The following is a 22,353-nucleotide window of genomic DNA, read 5'->3' as shown; positions in this document are numbered from 1 at the left end:
TATTATAATTGCATAAATTTAATTATTGCAACTAAAAAGCTGGTGATAAGGCTTGAGCTTAGCCCCCTGTGTCACATTAGGTGTAAAGGAATAAAAATTGCCAGACAAGGGTAGCGATTAACTTCACTTTCACATTAATTATACAGCAAGTGGGATATGCTTAAGCATAAGTTATTTAAGTAGTTTTCAGCTGCAGACTGAGTGCCAGGCTTACTAAACTATGAAGGGTCATTTCTCTTAAAATAGTTACATCATTATTGTACTCTACTATGAAGCATTTTGCAGCATATGAAGAGAAACGAAGCATCTTTTATAGATATAAGTAAGGATTTAATTGCAAATATACATTTTATTATTTCTAAACAGTTTAATATGTATCTCAAAGTAAAATCTATTAAGAGAATTTTTATTAGAGGTTCCTCCTTTAGGTAAGAAGTTGATTGGAAATTAAACATAAAACAATGAGCTACAAGGTTAAGCAGAGAATTCTGATTTAACCTCAAGATGACCTGGCCTTGTTTGTTCAGATGACGGTTCTAAAGCTGTGCAGAGAATATTCCCTTTTGATACAATTATTTGCTGCAAGCCCTGACCTCACTGACTGTCAGGGAGCAGGACTGAATTGGCCCTTTCTCTGATATCGTGACATTGCTTCTGTTGCCTCGATTGTGACCTCTGATTGCAAGATGCCCTTGAGAATTATATATAATAAGCATGACTCCTGATTCTTAGCGAGGTCTGCTTGCTTAGGTTTTGTCAGACTCTGCTTGTAGTCTGGGTTACAGATGCTATAACATCACGTAAGCTGTCATTGTATACCATACAAATCTCTTTGAAACATATTTTAAAAAAAAAATGCGTTTTGCAAATACTAATATTTAAACTTACTTGACATACATTTCACAAACAAATTCCTTTTTCATTAGATGGCCATCATCTCATATGATGGATGTGATGGATTTTTTTATATTTGTACAAGCATCAAATAGTTTCATAGTCACTGATTAGTGATATAGTATGTCTTATAATATGTTGTGCCAGTTTTGTAACAAGCTTTGTCTTATTTCCCTGTTCAAAGTGCTTCTTGGTTGCAAGTCTCTCTGCCAGTATGATATACTCGTATTCCTCATATGCATCCTGGCAGCACTGCTAGAGGGTGAAATCCTTATCTTCATTGTACAATTAACCATGTACAAGGAGGCTATACTGGTGAGCTCCCAGACCACCTCAAAGTGAGGTGATCTAAGGTCTGACTAGATGAAAACTGTAGAACCTGGCTGGAATCTGGGAGAGGGTAAGTAGTAGTATGAATTTTAAGTTTGTTGGAGTTCACATATCTTGCTGTTAATTACTTTTTTACTACATTACATTCTTTTTTTCCTGTTTTGTTAACCATAGCAGCTAGAATCATGAGGGAGAAGAGAGCCTCTTCTGAGAATGTGCTTGTTTGGGGGACTATGATGCCATCCAGGCATGTCTCTGCATTAATTGCCTCTGCTTCAGCCGCTGAACCAGAGTGGGGGAGCTGCTTGCTTCAAAGGTTTGAAAGGATATTTTGGGGACTATGATGCACCCACTGATCATAAGTTTGTATGTTTTTCATTAACATTTTTTATCATCTCACTGCAGAGATACATTTAGTCTCTGTAAGAATATTTTTAACATGCTGTTTCTAATCAATTTATTTTCCTTTCAGATCAGAGGAGTAGAAGAAATTCTGCTGTAACACAAGAATGTTAAGCATACCCTTACTTTCAGTTGTTAAGAGTGCATTTAGATAAATGCAACTACCATATGTTGTAAATATTTCTAATTAATGTGGGACTTTTAATTTCTTGAGCTGTTATAAAGCCATTGTCATTATTGTTCACACTATTTTGCTGCTGTTTTTGTTGCAAGAATCTATCAGAATCTATCTAATAAGGTTTTATTTTGTATGAATCTCTTTGTGTGTTTTCTCTTTTTTTGAGACTTGCTTCAGCTGTTCCTGGGAGAAGCCAAGGATTATGGGTTCTCCCAAACAAACCCAAAACAGGCAGGTGGTATTTCCAGATTTGTCCATTAAATGTCATCACCTCTGCCTTATTACAGAGGTTATTATAGATCAAGTAGAATCGTCTTAGTTGGTTTGTTTTGATGGAGATTATTTTGTCGTCATTTTGAGGACTTCTCACCTGAGATGACAGCATTTTACTAGTATAGTTGTAGTCTTTAAAAATTGCAAAGATCATCATATTATTGGACATTCCCTGTACTGGGATAGGGACTGTGTGTTTTGCCTGTTCAGAGACACAAACTGAGGATGTATAATTGGCATGGAGGTTGCAAGTGAACAGTCAGGAACAAACAACAGTGAAACAAATCATACTTCTGCATGTGTCTCAGCTATGGAGGTCTCGAAAATTGTTAGAGATGAAAAACAAATTAAGAGAGATTAAAGAGACAGGACAAAAGTATCACCTGAAGTCAGAATCAGCATCCTAATGCCTGGATTTAACTGGTTCCCTAGGAAACATCCTAATTAAACACATGATCTCCCCATTAATTGTGTCCCAATTAAGTGAACTTGGGTATATTCACTGTATTTTTAATAGTTGCCCAAATAAAAATATCTCAAAAATAATGGGAATTAGTGTACAACTCCAATAAGAATGAAATATTCATCATCATTTTATAAGCTTAGGTGAGAACTCAGTGAATTAAGCGGTTCAGGGTTGGGCATTGGCCTTTTGTCGTTGGATCAAAGTTAAAAAGTTAACTTATATTAATTAGGCATTTTGCAAGTATAATAGTTCCTGCAAAGGACTGTGGGAGTTTGGATTCCTAGGTTCTGTTCTCAGCTCTGACTTGTTATTCTGTCAGGCAAATCATTTAGGCTTGGTCTACACAAAGAAATTGTGCCAATGTAACTATATCTGTTTCTAAATTAATCTCATTAAATTTGATGCAGCCTCCTAGACAGACACTCTACATCATTTTAAAAGTGCCCACACAAAGAGATTATGCCAGTTGTAACTAAATTGGTTTAGAAACAACTATAGTTAAATTGTATTTTCCACTGCATGCATCCAATGAAGTGGGTTTTAGCCCATGAAAGCTTGTGCCCAAATAAATTTGTTAGCCTCTAAGGTGCCACAAATACTCCTCCTTTTTCCTGATACAGACTAACACAGCTGCAACTCTGAAACCTGTAGTTAAATTGTTGCCATTCCTGTGTGTAAACAAGTCAGAAGACTCTTTTCCAAACAGTTGAGGCCTCATTAAGGAGTATTTGTAAAGTCCTTTGAATTCCTTGGTGTAAAAGTACGAAGTGTTACATTAAGGCTAGAAGAATGTGTTCAAATGACTCAGTCCCTTTCTCAGTGCTTCCTCTTATGCATGGAATGTTCTCTCTGAACGTAACCATAAGATCTTGTCCTTCAAATCCCTCTTCAAGAACGACTTCTTCCCTGATATATATTAGTCACCACTGAATTATGATTTGAAGGGAAGATGGGGATAGTTGGCTTTTATATCTATTTATAATTATGCACAAATTGCAAATATATTTTAATTGGTATGTATTTGATTATACTCCTTTCCGCTTACCATGCCACTTGTTTCCTTAGATTTAAGCTGTTTGGGAACAGGACCATGTCTTCCTACATGTGAATCTGAATTGAAATCAATATGCCTATTTAAATCATTACGATTCTTTCCGCTGACAACAGCTGAGCATTGGATCAGGCCTTGTTTGTACAATGCACAGCACAATGGGATGCCTGATCCTCCCTGGTGCCTCTGGGTACTACTGTGATATAAATATTAAACAATAATCCTCACATCCTTTTTCATATACTTTGTGTGTGTGTGGAACATCTATGTGAAAATACATAATGATGTAGTGTGATTGCCATATATTTTTGAATTGCTGTATTTCACACACTGATGAAGCCATGAATAGTTAACACAATACTCTTATCTAGTTAAAGAATACATTTTTCATCACAAAGCAATGACCATGACTGACCCAAAAATAAATATTATTTTTCATCAGTAACTGAAATAACACCAGATAAAACCTTCTAAAATGAAACACAAATATGTATATATTTATCAGCATAATATACAAGCCCATGTGCATTCATAATTTTACTATACATTGATAAAGTATACATTTTCTTTACTAAACTTCACTTATAGTGTTATTCTAAAGAAACAGCAATTGTAAGTACATATAAAAATCCTATTATCAATTGACAAATGTTAAGTTATAATTTCTAAATTAGAATATACTTTAAAACAAAATATTTAGATATTAAAAGCAAGATAAAACATACATAAATACTGTAATATATTTTTTTAAAGTAACAGTATAAGGTTTGGTGAAAAATATGCATTTCTTTTAACTTCATAAATAGTACTGGCCAAATATTCATCTAGTGTAAATCATCGTGACTTCACTGAAGTCATTTTATACTATCCCTACCTAATCATTTCCTTGCTTGTAAGTATTTAGGTTGATGCTAGTTAAGTACAGTGTTGTCACTTAGTAATCTCCATTTTTTTTAATGTTTTTTTTAATATCCCAGTATTTCCTCCCCTTTGCCCATCATGCCCCACCAAAGACACAAATTATTACAATGATTGCTAAGCTGGATAACGTTTCCCAGCTTGCTTTTCACACTGAATCTTAGAGTGTTGCTGGGTGGGAACAAACTCTTCTACTTTGACAAAATGGCTTCTGAGACTCTATTAGGAAGGAGACTTTTCACACTTAGCAAACTCCAGCAAGTGTTGTGCTTGCACCTGCCATCCTGGAACTTTCATGATCAGATCCAAACCACATTCAAATAAGGAAAAAATAAGAGGCTACTGAGTGTATCTCTATCCTAAACCAAGGAGAGAAATTCCTGTCCAACCTCTTTTTGGTAGTCCAGCCTCACATTCAAAATCTAGGGGTAGTAGAATAGGTTTATCCATACTGCTTTCCTGAAACCATTTCCTTCCGCTCAGTGACAATGCTCCTTGTCAGAAGCCTGTGCTTCAAAGTGGAGGCACTTTTCCATTTGTATTTCAAACTAGGCTCTGGTGCCTTCATTCTTGTTTTGTTACCTTGCATCTCATATTACTTACTTTCACTGAATGTTGACTTCTGCATGTTTTCCCTGAAAGAAGGTGCTGCACTTGTACTGTCTGTTAGAGTGCCTAGCAAATTTCTGGGATATGAGTATAGACTTCAGCAAATTCATGGACCCTTCCTTTTGAATCATGTTGTGAACATTCTTTACATTTTTTGTAGCAAAAAGTGGCTACCTTGGTCATTATTACCACTGTTAAGTGTATGGACGAGTTCCAAGCTTTGATATCAAGCGGAGTGCCTCAGGGGTCAGTCCTGGGGCTGTTTTTGTTCAACATCTTTATTAATGATCTGGATGATGGGATGAATTGCACCCTCAGCAAGTTCACAGATGACACTAAGATGAAGGAAAAGGTAGATACACTGGAAGGTAGGGATAGGGTCCAGAGTGACCTATGCAAATTGGAAGATTGGGCCAAAAGAAATCTGAGGAGGTTCAACAAGGACAAGTGCAGAGTCCTGCCCTTAGGAAGGAAGAATCCCATGCACAGCTACAGGCTGGAGACCGACTGGCTAAGCAGCAGTTTTGCAGAAAAGGAACTGGGGATTACAATGGATGAGAAGTTGGATATGAGTCAGCAGTGCGCCCTTGTTGCCAAGGCTGCCAACGGCATTGGGCTGTATTAATAGGAGCATTACCAGCAGATGGAGGGACAAGATTATCCCTCTCTGTTCAGCACTGGTGAGGCCAAAGCTGAGTATTGTGTCCAGCTTTGGGCCCCCCACTGCAGAAGGGATGTGGACAAATTGGAGAAAGTCCAGTGGAGGGCAACAAAAATGATCAGAGGGCTGTGGCACATGACTTCCAAGGAGAGGCTGAGGGAACTGGGGTTATTTAGTCTGCAGAAAAGAAGAGTGAGGGGGATTTGATAGCAGCCTTCAGCTACCTGAAGGGGAGTTCCAACGAGGATGAAGCTTGGCTGTTCTCAGTGGTGGCAGATGACAGAACAAGAAGCGATGGTCTCAAGTTGCTGTGTGGGGAGATCTAAGTTGGATATTAGGAAACACTATTTCACTAGGATGGTGGTGAAGCACTGGAATGGGTTACCTGGGGAGGTGGTGGAGTCCTTAGAGATTTAGAAGGCCTGGCAACACAAAGGCCTGGCTGTGATGATTTAGTGTTGGTCCTGCTTTGAGCAGGGGATTGGACTAGATGGCCTCTTGAGGACTCTTCCAACCCTAATATTCTATATCTCATCCCTCTGTTACAGTTCTTTATAAAGATAAGATAAGGTAATGTGTTTCAACCTCTGAAACAGTCCCTCTACCACTCTCCTCACCCCCCCACACCCCCCAACTCTATTATGCTTCTAGGTCAAATTTGCTCTATAAAATGAATGTAATGCAGGTATTCTATTAGCTGGATAGGAGCTAATATTTTTGAAAGTCTTGCAGATGGCATATTGCATTTGACAATTCTCTTAGGTATTGAGATTGTGCAAATTGATCATCTTCTCCATACAGATCTATTATGTACTCTCGAGTTCAACTACCAGATGGCCTTTAAGCCAACTCTAGTAGAGTTAGAGCAGCTTCTACAGACTCTCAGTGTCCATCTCTAAGTTGCACAGAGGCTTTGAGGAATTGAATGCATATTTTTACCCAGAATTATTCTTGATGTTAAGGCTAAATCGGATGAATGTTTGGGGAAAGCTATCTCATCCTTCCACTAAGCACTTGTCAGTCACCTAACATAGTGGATTACTTCTGTTGTTAATCTCAAGAGTTTGAGAAATGTAGAATTAATATCATAAAGGAGAAACTGTAATGAAGTTTGTGGCTCATTTCTGGTCCAATGCCCAGTTCAATAATTAGCCAATTGAGGGCTCCATAATCCTCAGAGAGGAGAAGAATGACCTGAGGTCATTGGGGACAGGATAGAGTGGAGAGCCAGAGACCCTGTGAGAGCAGGAACACCAGGCCAGAGGCAGCATTACAGTAATTGGCTGTGGAAGGGAGGCCTGGAAGCTGGAACTGAAAGGCTGACAGACTCAATCTGTTGCTGGCAAGGAGGCAACAGTAGCATCCCCCAGGGAGATACAGGCAGCAGCCTACATACCAAGATGATAGGTGGAAGGATTACAACGTGATGATTATACTGATGAATTGGACTGTTCTTAAGGGCCCATCTGAGGACTATTGGTGGTTTGATCTTTGTATTGTAACATAAAATCATTGTGCCTAGGGTGTCATTGTCCACCTTGTAGTTTTTGGCAGTGCTGGTAAAGCAATTATGTGTTGTTTGAGGTGTGTGAATGTTGATTGTTTCCCTGTTCATTGTTCTCTCTGGTCAGTCTGTCTGTATCCATCTGTTGTGTCTTGCCTTATGCTTAAATGGTAAGCTCTTTGAGGCAGGCACTGTTTTTGTTCTGTTTGTGCAGTACCTAGCATAATGGGGTCCTGGTCCATGATTTAGGACTCCTAGATGCTGTGATAATACAAATAATTAATAATCCATCAGGGTCTGTATCCTGAAGAGTTTAGTGCTTGTAGCACCTTCAGCACTTGCCTCCAAGAATATAGTATAGATAGTAAGATATCTAGAAGGAGCTGGTATGCCACAGTACTTGCTGCTATACCCTAGAGCAGTGCTTCTCAAAGTGGGGCTGCCATTTGTTCAGGGAAAGCCCCTGGAGGTCCGGGCTGATTTGTTTACCTGTCACGTCTGCAGTTTCGGCCAATCGCAGCTCCCACTGACTGCAGTTTGCCGTTCCAGGCGAATGGGGGCTGCGGGAAGCGGCACGGGCCAAGGGATGTGCTGGCCACAGCTTTCTGTAGCCTCTGTTGGCCTGGAGCAGTGAACCGCGGCCAGTGAGAGTCCCAGTTGGTCGAACCTGCAGATGTGGCAGGTAAACAAACCGAGTCGGACCACCAGGGGCTTTTCCTGAACAAACAGCAGACCGGCTTTGAGAATCACTGCCCTAGAGCAGAAGTTCTCAAACTGTGGGGCTGGGTAAAGGAATGTGTCAAGGTGTGAGCTGTGTGCTTTTTATTTTTATTTATTTATTTATTTATTTATTTAAAGACCTCTGTCTGTCAGCATCAGGTGGCTAGGGCTCATGCAGAAGGGCCGTGCACACCTGGGATGTGGGGATAAAGGGAAAAGCTGGAGCCTTGCCACCTGGGCTCAAGCTCTCCTTAATTCCCTACCTTTCCCAATCCCTCACCTGGAGGCAGCGTGGTTCTAGCTGCCAGCCCCGTGGTGGCAGTAGCAGTGCAAAAGTAAGAGTGTCAGTGGGGCACTAAGTCTGCCGTGAAAAGTGATATTGACAATTATCATTTTTCACATTGCCTCCCTTGCTTTTGTGCTGCTGCCAGCATAGCACTGCCTTCAGAGCTGGATGCCCAGCCAGCAGCCACTGCTCTCTGCTCTGCTTTCGGAGCTGGGTGGTGGAATAAGTGCTTGTGGAGGGGTTGGGATGTAAATGACTACAGACGCAAAGAACGAAGGCCCAATCAAATAAGTCTGAGAACCACTAGCCTAGAGGATTATCAGTTACAATATAACACTTTATCAACAACTAACTTTTCCCAGATATGCAGTATGGCCTCCACAGATCCGTGTTTGCCCTTCCTCTTATCTCTCCAATCCTGTTTCTTTGGTGTTTTTCTTTATTTCAGATTGAAACTGAGGAAGGAAGAGCCTCTTTGCCTTCTTTATCACTTCAAGCGTGGCACCAATCTGCTTGTGTAGCAACATGCAGTCAAGTGCTTTCAACATTTTTGAATCCTTACAACATGACACCTGGGCTCTAAATGGATTTGTGGAAGCAACGTATTTTGAAACATACAGCTACTGATAGTGATTTAATTGTTTATGTTATAGCTAGGCTTTGCAGAATTTAATTTTTATTCTTTTGTAATTTTGACAGTATTGTTTATTTTAAGCTTTTTTTGGATTTTATTAATTTACATTTTCATGTTTGTGCAAAATTATGTCTTAGCAATTTTTTATTTTCGTCTATTTAAATTTTCACAGTTGCAGAAAGTATGGGGGAGCATACAGTAATTATTTAATGACAATAAAGTAAGATTCAAAAAGTTAAAGCTTTGTCATTTGTTAAAACACAAATTGTCAACATCACATCAGCATATACAAAGTAAATATCCTTGAATCCAACTCTAAGAAGTTCTCAAGCATAATTTTTCTTACTTTGTCTATCTGAAATTTCCCTTATTATTGCTTCAAATATTTTTGTCGGTTTGTGTATATGATGAAATCTGTGTTTATTGACTTTTACCAATAAAACTCTAATCCTTACAAGCCTAGCTATAGCACTAAGTGAATGCTGTTTCAAAGTGATTTAGCAAATGCGCTTGACACATTTCTATCTTGGTTGATTTGATTTTGATTTTTCTAATTGTCCACATATTTCAATTCACACTAAGGACTAAGGTTCTGGGTAAAGAGAGGAATGATAGTCTAGTGGTTAGGGTGCTAGCACGGGACTTGAGAGGCCCAGCTTCAATATCCTGCTTTGCTACAGACTTCCTATGAGACCGTGGGCAAGTCAGTATCTCTGTGCATCATTTCCCAGTCTGTAAAATGTGGCCAATAATACTTCATTACCTTAGAAGGTTATTATATGAATAAATATATTCAAAGATGATAAATAAATTAAAAGGTGCTCATATAACATGGTGATTGGGGGCATATAGGTACCATAGATCGAAAAAAAATAATTGTCATTCCAATGATATGATAGTCAAATGTATTTTTTTCATATTTTTTTTCGATTGTTTAGTTCCTACAATGGGTATCTTGTATCTGTAACTTGATGCAAATGTTTATAATCACTTCAAATTATCTGTTCTAATGGAAACTGTTATGCTTTGCTTTGGAGCTACAGATGGTATTGCCATGATATCTGTCTTCTGTTTTTCTTAATGCAGCCTTATAGATTTCAAGAATCTAAACGTTAGATCAAATGCTGGCACAGATGTTACAAAGATTTGATATTCATCCAGAATACAAGAAATGAAAGCTTGCTTTCTTTCTAAACCTTGCTTTGGAAATAGTGGCACTGACATTTTGGGGGGGAGTTGAATTATTCCTATAAACCTGGAAAGTTACAGAGCAGTTTGAATCTTAGTATTTCAGCATTTATGTAGTTTACTTCTGTCTTTATTTTTCTTCTATATAATTCACTTGATTAACCATTTGAGTCTGGCTAATGTACAGGGTACAAAAGCAAAAAAAAAAAAAAAAAAAACCTACCATTTTGCTGCACATACCTGGTACAGTATTACAAGGTGACATGCTGATATTTCCCAGAGCAATACTGAATATAAATGCCAGAATGGAGATGGTCATCTTAGTCATCTATGAAGGAGTTAAAACGCATCTACTCTTGAAAATAGATACATTCTATGGTTCTCTACTTGTTAATCTTGGATGTTTCATTAGCAAGAAGAAAAGAATGGTCCCCAACTTTAGGTACTAATTTTAGTCCTGGTATTCATTGCTAGAATCTCAATTGTGACTATCCAAAACAGTGGCCAGGTCATGTTTACTTAACTCTGTTTCTAGACCATAAAAATCACACAACCTTATCAGAAGAAAAAAAAATTTCCCAGGTAATTTCACTTGAGAAAACTCAGTTGTCTTCTTTAGCTAGAATAAATAATGGTAATGTCAGAGAGAGCAGCTGAGATATGGTATTGAATGGAAGGAGGCAGGTCAGGAGTGGAGAGGGTAGATTTGCAATTTGTCAGGTACTTGAAGCCATGTGAGTGGAAGAGAACTCCCAGAGATTGGGTATGGGGGAGGGGAATTTAGGCAGATGCCAAGAAAATTGAAATAGGGGAGGAGGAGTATGGCCTCATGAACAAAAAGTGGGACTGATTTACCAAGATATTGGACTCTGACCCTATTTGAGTCATTGCTTTTTGAGGATCAGGGAGACCAGAGCATGCTTGCATTATGAGAGGAGGGAGCTGGAGAATGATAGTGGGGTCAAGCAAGGTGAAAAGTATGGGATCACTCTAGGGCAGGTGGAGGGATTAGAGGAGAGCAGGAGAGGGAGATTGTGGTAGGTCTTATTGATCTCTTTGAAATCTGAGTGATCTTGTGTGGAGAAGAGGGAGAGAATTTTAGGAGAGAATCAAAGATTGTAGTCATCATTTCACTAGCTTCTGGCTACGTATGCCTCAGCTACTTTATGCAGGACTCTTGCTGTTTTGAATGGGTCAAAAAATCTGTGTACACAGTACTCCATGTTAACCTTTTCCTTAGTACATTTGTAAGATTCTGGATCCTTGTTGGTTTAGAGTTCATTTTCATGGCCAGCCATCGCATTCCCTTGAGAAATTTCCATTTTATAGATCTTTCATTCACTTTTGGAAGATAATTGGGCTCACTGGGAAACTCCTGGACCATGAGTACATACTCAGGGCAGCTAATCTATGTTGCCACTCACCACTGCCTATGCCACTGCAGCTACACTACTTTTAGCATGCTGGGAATCAGGCCCCTAGCTCCAGGTGTAGATGTATCCTAAAAATCCCCACTCAGGACAGTGCAAACTTTCTAGTTGCCCATCCCCACCAGTAGGGGAGCAGCTAAAGTTCTGCTGCTGCTGAGCTGGGGAATGCAAGGGCTCAGAACTACAGATTAAATACAAATAATATTCTAAAATATTATTCTCAACTGTTTGTACCTTGCTCTTAAACTACTGACATTGATTTCCTAGCACTTTAGTTAAGTGTTAATATTTACATCTCAGGCATTACTTTCCAACTTAAAGTAAGACCAGAAAAATAACTGGCATAAAACTAGAGACCTGAAATCACCCCCATATATTTTTTATGTTTGAAAGGTTCTTCTTAGACCAAATATAATCCCTTAGAGACCCACGTGAGTTGATCCCTCAATTTGCACCCTCAGTAAGCTGACTACTTAAATAAACTCATGCTCTAGAGTCCACGTTTCATGAAAAAGTTTGGACATGCGCAATTATGAGGATTTTATCTAGCCTAGAGAAGTTTTATATTTATTTAAGAGTCACATCCTTTCGCTGAATAAAGCATAACAGGCTGCAACTGTGTGTTGTGTGGGCTGACTGTTAATTGACAGCACCTAAAAATCACTATTGTATTAATGCCAGCTGTAAGAGTTTTCTGATCTTCAATGGTTAAAGTGCATATATCATGTAGGTAAAGTGTAATAGATTGAAAGCGCCGAAATGATCCCTTAGTGTGTTTTATTTTAATGCTTCTGAAATTATTTGGTTTTCTTGTATTGCATAGTGGTTAGAGCACTGGACTGGGACATAGTGGTCCTGGGTGTTATATTTTTGGATCTGTTCCTGACCCTACTAAGTGACCTTGGGCATGTCACTTTACCTCTCTGTGTCTTAGTTTCTACATCTCTAAAATGGGGAACAGTGGTACTGACCTTCTTTTGTAAAGTGATTTGAGATCTGCTGTTGAAAAGTACTAAATAAGAGATAGATGGTGTTATTATTACTGTTATTTCCCTTTGAATAGTTAAAAGTTCCATTTAACCTGGTATTCCAAGAGTTGTTCATGTTTTGCAAATAGATAGGCCTGGTTTTCAAAGATGGTGAACACCTGTAGTCCCTAATGATTTCAGTGGGATTTGTAGGTGTTCAGTACCTTTGAAAATCAGGCCACAAGCTGTCAGAAAGCTAGAGTCCTAATTTAAGAATGCTGTCGGGTAAATAACATTTTATTACTGTTGATAGATCAGATCCCCAAACACATGATATTTGGTATGGGTGGTTCTGGAGGTTCACAAATGGAACGAGTGATTAATATTTATTAGTGTTTAATATATTATATTTTTCTAAATAAGTTAAAATATTGTAACTGCAAGGAAAATATTCAAGACACTAACACTGAGATTTAAGTGTGTGGATATATTTGAGGGAGAGCCAATAGAACATTGGCATGTTCTATATTCTGATGCATTGCTAAGCAATTACTGCATACCATTTGTCCATTTGAGAAAACAAAAACAGTATTAAATGTAATATGGAAAGTGGCCATTGTGTTAAATAGCTGATGTGATTTAAAAATCAGTTCATACATTTGTCAGTTTAATGTACTTACATTTATCTCGATCACTTCCTTTTCTAAGTAACTGGATGTCAGAGTGTTTTGCATTGCTATGAATAAAACAATTGGTGGTATTCCCCAGACATAACACAGTCAGAAATTCAAACCATACATGTAGCAAATTATTAACAATAATTTGGGAAACATAACTTGCCTGTTAAAAAGTACAGTATGTAATTTTTATTATAGCTTATTGTATATGCTACTTCCTCCCTCACTCTCTCCCCTGCTTTCCTGCAACACTCAGAGGTAAGTTTTCAGCAGTTGTTCCAACTCTTTATCTAGATTTCCCTCAGAAAAAAAAAACGCTTTGCTAATACATAGTTAAGATTGATTATCTTAACATGAAATGACTGTTTGGAGGCAGCTGAAGCTGGAGAGTTGGGACCACTGTCAGCTGAGCTCTACCAACTTCTTGTGTGACTTTGGGCAAGTCACGTTTGTTTTGGTTCCCTATTTAGAAAACGAGGATAATGATATTTCCTACCTTATGGTGGGCAAAGTAAAGATAAATTCATTGTTTGTGAGGCACATAGATGCTGCACTAAGCAGGGCTGTAAGTTCCTAGGTATAATTTTATTTCCACAATTACTGCAAAATATTGTTCTGCAATCTTCCCCTTCTGGACACTTTTTTTTCTTCAAAGGGTCAAGATTTTTATCCTAAAAAAGAATAATATTTAAAATATAAAAGTAATCCGGAGGGCTTTGGACTCTTTGCAAGTTAAGTGGATAACGCTGGTTTGTTGACTTCCCCAAAAGCATCTTCTGATATTTGCAGAGTTTGATGGTTAGTCTTTTACTCTTTGTTAGTCTCAAATAACAATGGAAGATGAGGATCTCTTTCTCATCCCCAGGTAGGGAAGAAGATTTTGTCCACTTGGATACTACTTCAGCTGAGAAATTACAAAGGAGCAAAGAACTTAAATACCAATGGCTTCACACACAGGTCGGAGATTGTGAAGCAACCGGTTTGAGAAACATTAAATGGTGAGGTCATTGGCTTTTAAATTAGATTTGTGTATGTTAAATACCTCTTGTAAAGTGAAACCTAGGTTTACTGTCCTAAAACAAACATGGTTTTATAGCCAAAGGCCAGCACACCACAATGCCAGGTCCCAAACAGACTGCCATTAAAACTGATTTAATAATTCTATGGATGCCTCTTCTGCAACAGATAGTGAATTGGTATGCTACCAGTATGCAATATCTAATGATAACATATACAAGTAACCTTTCACCACAAACATGAGGAATTGTATTCTATGAAGAATATAGGAAAAATATATGATGTTCTTCACATGGGGCATAATTCTCTTTTTATATAATGCATTCAAAGTATTGTAGTGTAATAGCTAATTAGACATACTGTACATAGGATAGGTTAAGGAACTAAATAAAACTTTATAAATGGATAATATGTATTTTTATTTGATCTTTGAAACACTGAGAGAACAAATTAAGAAAATACTACTTTGACAAATTTATAATACATTTGAAAAAGGGGTTGTAAACCACTCTATTCTGAATTAACTTTGTTTTGGTTACTAACTAGATCAAATACAAATATAAATTTCTTTAAAATAATTTTGCTCCTTTATGGTGTTAACATAAACATAGTGCATTTAATATTTCTTGTTCATAAAGGCAATATCCAATAAATATTTGGCCATTGAAGTCACTGGGAGCTGCAGATGCTCAGCACTTTTTTTAAAAAAATCAGGCTAGTTGTCAACATACAATACATGTTAGTATACTTATTTAACATATTTTTTTAAGAAGCAAAAGTATTAATTTCTGAAGAAACTACTGTACTGATATATTTTTGCGCTTAGTAAAAATAACCTTTCTCTACATTGTTAAATTGTATATATCAGATGAGTAAGTAGCAGCAATTTTTTTTTAACTCTTATCTGTAGTATAGTCAATCACATACCTTAATAGTGAGTTTCATGCACTCCAGGTGCTTAAGGTGATTGTTCACTGCTTTTGATTTTAATGAAAACATTTTGAAGTAAGAAAATATGTCCGCTTACAACAGAAAAAGTTTTAAAATGTGACGTTACCTCTGCAAATGTGCGTATCGGGGTGCTGGAACTATTTTTTATAGTGGGGATACTCAGAGTCATTGAACCAAACTGTAAACTCTGTATATGCTGGAAACCACTTCAAGCCAGGAGGTGCGTGATCACCCCTAGTTCCAGCACCTATGGTGTGTAGTACATTAATATTAGTACTAGAGATACAAAGTGGATGAGGTAATATTTTTTTATTAGACCAACTTCTATTGGCGAGAGAGACAAGCTTTTGAGCTTATACAGAACTCATCTTTAGGTCTCTGACACATCTGTGTCAGAGTGTCACATCCTGTGACCAACACATCTACAACACTACATATAGATATTTTGTCCAATCCTGCTTCTATTGAAGTTAGTGTCAAAACTCCCATTGACTTCAATGCAACAAAATGTGTAAAACAGCTGATAGATGTAAACAACTTCATTGTGACAGAAGGTAAATATAACAACTGATTTGGTAAGATCTGGTAATTGTGAGCCTGAACCAAAGCCCACTGCAGTTAAAGGAAGTCTTCACTTTCTTCAGTGGGTTTTGGATCAGAGTCTATGGTTGTAATTTATACTCATTCAGTAAACTGCTATTTTTTTTGTTTCCAGTCATTAACTGATTTGCATTTTGAGAACTACATCTTTGGCTAGCTTGAAATAACTGATGACTATGTTTGAGCTACTCAGATGCTTAAAAAATAATATGCCTTGATATAAAATATAAATAATAATTTATCATATTTAGCTGAATATGTTGCTTTCTCTATTGAGCAGTAGTACTTCCAGAAAGATATCTTATTGAAATCAGTATATTTAAGGTGTTACTGAAGTATTTGCTCCGGTTTTTATCACTACACAGCAATCGCTTCTTGCCTGACTTAGATCCAGACATACTCAATGGTGGACGAGTTCAGCTAGTGGTAAGATGTTTGTTTCATTGTAAAACTTCATAGAATCACAACTTAAACCTTAATAGCTGATATTTCCAAATATGTGTGCAGTATGAAAAACAAGCATGATCTTTTTTTTTTCTTGAATATAATCCTTTTATTTAGATTCTGACTTTGCAATCAGATCCACATGCCTGAATCTTGGCAGAGCACAATTGAGGTAGTGGGGTTGCACAAGAATGCACCTTCTCCGCAGAGGCATAATTTTCATATGGAAATTAATATTATTTTTCGTTTAAGATTAAAAAACAACATTGAATTCATTTTAAAATTTCCAAATACAGCTTTTTTTAAAAATCCTTTAAACTCCAGTTCAGGAAAGCATTCCTGTTCAGGAAAAGCACTACAAAGCATGTGCTTAAGTGCTTTGCTGAATCAAGGCCTACATCTGTTTCTGTCATGTGTTTAAATGTGCTTAAGCCATATAAAGAGGTCATAAATGTAAACTACTCCAGTGTGTTCAGAGTATTGTTTACTAAAAGGTGGTAAGTCAACATTAATAAAATGTAATGATTATCACACAATCCATAAAATTATATTTATTCATAAAATTTCTATTCTATAAGCAATAAAAATCCAATTTTAAATCTTAAAATTCATTCCCCCATTTTTTTTCTTCCTTTTCAATTGAGATTTAAAAATATTCTGAAGTATTTTCTGTAATGCATTATTCTGGGATTTTGTTTGTTTTTTGTAAACTGATGATGCAGGTTAAATTCAAATATGTCTTAGCGGAAAAGTCTCAGCATCCAGATAACGGTTTTGAGCAGTTTAATAGTGCCTGTGTTCTGTAGCTGTGCTTAAATCAAATGTGATTTAAAAACTTAGTGCTACTCTAGCAAATATCCTTGATGATGCAATTGCATGTGGGGAAAAAATTACTGAATTTGTTAATGCAAAGCACAAGGTAATATTTAGCATGACTTAACACCGAATTTTCAGCATGATACTTTCACTATTTCTATTTGAAGATATTCAGTGTGATATTTAATATTTATTGGAATCCTTATTTATGTGTATGTGTGTCCGTATCTATCTGGTGGCACAATGAAAAACAAAGAATCACAAAAATGATTTTAACAGAATGCTAAATAGTTTTCTGCCTTTAATTTCATCAGGCAATGAGTAAAGAAAGGTATTTCACTTTAGAACATGTGTAGGTGTAAATAATATGTGTAGGTATTTGTAAAATATGCCAGTACATTTGTGTTGACTTTTTATAGATATTCTTTGTCCTTATTCAAAACATGCTAGATTACTGAAGTTCCACTCCCCAAAAAAAAATCCTTGGAAGTTATTCTGATCATTAATAAAAATGGCAAGATAGAGAACATAAGAATGGCCATACTGGGACAGACCAAAGATCTTGAGTAGCAACAGCTAGTTTAGACCTCATCATTTTATATGTATTGTTGAGATTATGTTTTCCAAGGTGCATTATTTTGCATTTATCAACATTGAATTTCACCAGCCATTTTATTGCCAGTTTTGTGAGATCCCTTTGTAGCTCTTCATAGTCTGCTTTGGACTTACAAAACCACTCAAGATAGTTATCCGCAAATTTTACCACCTCATTGTTTACCCCTTTTTTTCCAGTTCATTTGTGAATATTTTAATAGTACTTGTCCACCCTTAGGGGGACACCACTATTCACCTGTCTCCATTCTGAAAACTGACCCTTTATTCCTACCCTTTGCCTCCTATCTTTTAACCAGGTTTCAGAGTAGCAGCCATGTTAGTCTGTATCTGCAAAAAGAACAAGAGTACTTGTGGCACCTTAGAGACTAACAAATTTATTTCAACGTAAGCTTTCGTGAGCTACAGCTCACTTCTTTGGATGCATAGAATGGAACACACAGACACACATCTTCTGTCTGTGTGTTCCATTCTGTGCATCCAAAGAAGTGAGCTGTAGCCCACGAAAGCTTATGCTGAAATAAATTTGTTAGTCTCTAGGTGCCACAAGTACTCCTTTTCTTTTGTCTTTTAACCAGTTACTGATCCATGAGTGGACCTTCCTTCTTATGCCATAACAGCTTACTTTGCTTACAAGCCTTTGGTGAGGGACCTTGTGAAAGACTTTCTGAAAATCTAAGTACACTACATCCACTGGATCCCCCTTGTCCAGATGCTTGTTGACCTCCTCAGAAAATTCCAGTAGATTTACTGAGGAATTATTTCCCTTTACAAAAACCATGTATGTGAAGGGATTAAATTGTGTTACAATATTACTCAAAACTAAGGTTATTGAATATAAATAGTTTATTGATTTTTTTTCCTTATCCAGACTGTTAATGCGACAGTTTTTTTAAGATGTGTTCTACAATTGGACTCTCACTGCCACTTGTGTACTACTTACACTCTCACTTATGTATGAAGAAAATACAGGTACAGATCCTCAACTGGCATAAAGTGGCATAATTCCATTGAAATCTATGGGGGTATGCTGAACTACTCCCAACTCAGAATATGGCTCATAATTTACCAGGCCATACTCCCATCTTCACGTGCAAATCATGCACAAATGATACATGAATGAAAATTGAGGATGAGAGCTTATCCCTACTTTTGTTCCTTTCCACTGGGAAAAAGGGCTAGAGCTACATGAAGAGGCGCTAAAAGCCTCAGATTCACCCAGGCACAGGAATTCAGAAGGCAGCCACAAGCCCCCCCATCAAGGATCCCTTCACAAGCCCTGGAGAGTAGGGTTAGAAGTGGTACATTGGAGTGTCATGTGGGGGCAGGCCATATCCAGTAGCACCATCATCCATTACTTATCCTCTCAGGACTGTCTGAATTATGCCAGATGTCTTTCTAGTCCGTGGATTAACTGAAAAGCAGGTGGATAACAATGTGGGTTAAAAACTCTCTCCTGACTCTGTGCTGTATATCAGACTGGCCTGCCAGGGGCTTTCCCTGAACAAGCGGCGGACTGCCTTTGAAAACCACTGGTCTAGACGTTTGGGCTTGGGCTGGAGCCTGAGCTCTGGGGCCTAGCTTGGGCTCCACTCTGAGCCATGCCATCTACACAGTGATTTTTAACCCCCTGAGACCCGCAAACCTGAGTCAGCTGACCTGGGTTTTGTACCCCTGTGTAGACGTAGCCTGAGAGGCTCACAGCATCTTATTTTTGAATGTTGTCATTTGTGTGCACAAATGATAGCATGAAAAAGCTGAGTAAAAAAATATCAAGTTGTAGTGGTGGTGGTTGTTTTTATTGAGGTCATGTCTAAAATGTACGGGGCATTTTCCAAATACAGAAGATGACACAGTCTTCTCCTCAAAGGGTGCACAAAGCTGAGGTCCACTTGAAATATGGTTCAGTAATTATTTTATTATATTCTCTCCAATTTATTTACTTGGAGAATACAAAATTCCACCTGAAAAATTTCTGATTGCTGTTTTCTTGATATGGCTTTAATAAGTGTCGGGTTTGTTTAGTATTTCTCTTCTGTACATGATCTGTTATTTGGATTCGGTTAAAGATTGCTTTCATAAACTAGGTTGCCTTTCTGTGGCTTTTGTGAGCAGTAGCTATGATTAGTTTTAGAAAGGGGCTAAAACAATAATTAACTCCAATCTGAAATGGTTCTTATTCCAATGATATTATATATGGATGCACATTATGTAATTGTTCATAAACGTATATACACAAAGCTAGAGATTAGCAATATATAATAAGCAGTTTTATCCACAAAATAGCTGTGCAATCCCACGCAAGAACGGAAAAGATCTTGAGGTGTTCCCGCATGCCTGACAATGCAGTGTGATTGTCACAACTTGTGCCACATAATTACAAAGCTGCCTTGCATAAACGTTGTTCAGAGGATAATGCAGTGGATGATCATAAAAAAGAAATGTAATAATATGGCTCTCCAGTACCAGAAACAGTATATATACATAGATAATGAATTAATAATCAGATTTGTATACACAGATGAATGTAGAATGTAGTTTCAAAATATGTACATTAACTTTATTGTATTTTGATTGTTGAAATTTGAATATGTTCCTAATATGTTTATAATATAATTCTCTTAAAGGCTAAAAAATAACATTTAGCAGTTCTCATAATGAAAAAGGAAGGGAAATGCAGGCAAAAGAGAAAATGTTCCCACGAAAAAAGCAGGGCATGGTATCCCTAGAGACTTCTTTGTTCCTCTCCATCCTACTTCTTCTGCAGAGGCAGCAAAAATAGGACAGGGTTTGTATTCCTCTGGTTATTACTCCTTCCTCACACTAGTGACAGATTCAGGACCAGATACAGAGAATATAAGAGCCTTCACAGCTATTTTTTTCCCCTCTCTCCTTTATCCCTTTCTTTCTGTGCAACTTCTGACTGGAGATGGAACCTAACATGGAGCAAATTGTTTCATAGCTCACATCCTACCTCATGTCCTCTTTTCTTAAAGCAATTTGTATTTGAATCAAGTGACAGACTAAAAGGGGAATTATTAGGCAAAATAAAGCCAGTACTGTCTTTCAAGGATGAGAAAATCTGACTGGCAGCGTGAAAATGATAGAGAAATGTTCCGAAGCTGCTACTGCTAAGCAAAACCTCTAAGAAGAGTTAACAGAGGAAATTTATCCTACTAACATTCAGGAATTTGTAACGGTAGCAGGAACGTATTATACAGTAATTCAAATTCCTGATCCTAAAATAATGTTTCCTCTTCCCTGAGCCCTAAAATTACTGCAATTTTTTGTCTGTGGAGTAGATGCTATGAAAGGTCAACGAATGCATTGAGCAGCTGAAGAGGACAGACAAGTATCATTACCCTAGAGCAGGGGTGGGCAAAATACGGCCTGTCTAACATTTCCGCCTGGCCTGCCAGGCTCTTTAGCTGCCCCCTCACAAACTCCGGGCTGCTAAAAGTCCCACGGCACACCAGGGTGCTCAATCAGGCTGTCTACCTGACATGGCCTCAGGCTGCTGTCAGAAGCAGACAGCTGCTACTGGCATGTGTCTGCGCTCCCCTGGTTGGGGGAAGGCAGCTCCGCGTGCTGCCCCCATGCCAGCTCCATCCTCACAGCTCCCATTGGTCGGTTTCAGCCAGTAGGAGCTGCGGGGGCAGTGCTTACTGGCATAGGCAGTGCACAGAGACCCGCTGCTCCTCTCCCCCACAACGGACAGACAGAGAAGTGCCACGGTGCCAGCAGTCAGCTGTTTCCGGAGCAATATGGGGCCCATAGCATGCAGGCAGCCTGCCTGAGTGCCCTACTACACCACCAGCTGGAAGCTGCCTGTGATAAGGGCCTCCCAGCCAGAGCCTGCACCTTACATCCCCTCCAAAACATTAACAATACCATTGTTTTGAAATAGCATTTTAGGCCCTATTTATATATTGTAAACAAGCTAAAAAGGACACAGACCTTTTTCGTTTCCTTTGCAGGTTGTCTTTAAAACCTCCCTTACATTGCCCACCTCTGCCCTAGAGGATGAGAGGTTGCACTTTGGACTTTATAACAGCTCCAGCTAGAAATTGCAATAATGGGGAAGGTGTCTGGAAGAGTGATAAAACAAAAGTAAAGGGAACAATTTGTGCATTGTGGGTTGAGGAGCCCAAGCCTTGATCCCACAATCTTCTCTAACATGGGGTTCTCAGAAGTTTTAAATCTGGAATGGAAATGTAACTTTGATTCCACTCACTGCTCATTAATTCCTCATCTCCTGGAGCTCCAAGAACAGGAGGTGTTATACTGTGACTCCACAACTTCACAGATAAGGAGAAAATCCTAAAGCACTGCAGAGACAGAGGGGGGAAATGTATTTTAATGTTTCTCCCCAGTTACATCTTTAAGTAAATCCTCTTTTACCTGGCAGTGCTAAAGGTCACAAAGGCAATGTGGTGCAGACAGTCTACAAATCCCGCAAAACAGCAGCTTTCATTTGACAGAAGGAGATTGAGGTGTGAGGATATGAAAAAGCCTAATACTCATAAAATAAAACCAATCACTCAGAGTCTCAGAGAATGAGTGAATGCCAGGTTTATTCCATTTCATTCCATTTCTCTTGCTCTCACTCTGTTAACGTGGAGGTGGATTCATTTTCTTTCTCTTTTCTAAATCGTTTTACTCTGCTTCTGAAATTTCCTTTTCAGATCATTGATACCTGTCAGAATTTAGTTGCAATTTGAATG

At 38.1% G+C, this 22,353-nt stretch overlaps 1 protein-coding gene across 5 annotated transcripts in view; it reads left to right on the top strand.

The window, feature by feature from the left end:
• The window catches only part of LRRIQ1 (leucine rich repeats and IQ motif containing 1), a 175,157-nt gene that overhangs the window by 132,174 nt on the left and 20,630 nt on the right, over nucleotides 1-22,353 (top strand). For 4 of the 5 annotated variants that reach the window (XM_030548608.1, XM_030548612.1, XM_030548609.1 and 1 more), the window contains 2 exons: nucleotides 14,055-14,187; nucleotides 16,123-16,183. In XM_030548608.1, coding sequence (XP_030404468.1) covers nucleotides 14,055-14,187; nucleotides 16,123-16,183 — 194 coding nt within the window. Of the gene's footprint in view, nucleotides 1-8,740; nucleotides 8,945-14,054; nucleotides 14,188-16,122; nucleotides 16,184-22,353 lie in introns of those variants that run through there. The other variant, XM_030548610.1, reaches the window with a different exon arrangement.

The sequence above is a fragment of the Gopherus evgoodei genome, chromosome 1 (assembly GCF_007399415.2).
Source record: "Gopherus evgoodei ecotype Sinaloan lineage chromosome 1, rGopEvg1_v1.p, whole genome shotgun sequence".
In the NCBI taxonomy this organism is placed as follows: domain Eukaryota; kingdom Metazoa; phylum Chordata; order Testudines; family Testudinidae; genus Gopherus; species Gopherus evgoodei.
The sequence above is the reverse complement of the archived record's forward strand: the minus strand, read 5'-3'. Positions and strand labels throughout refer to the sequence as shown.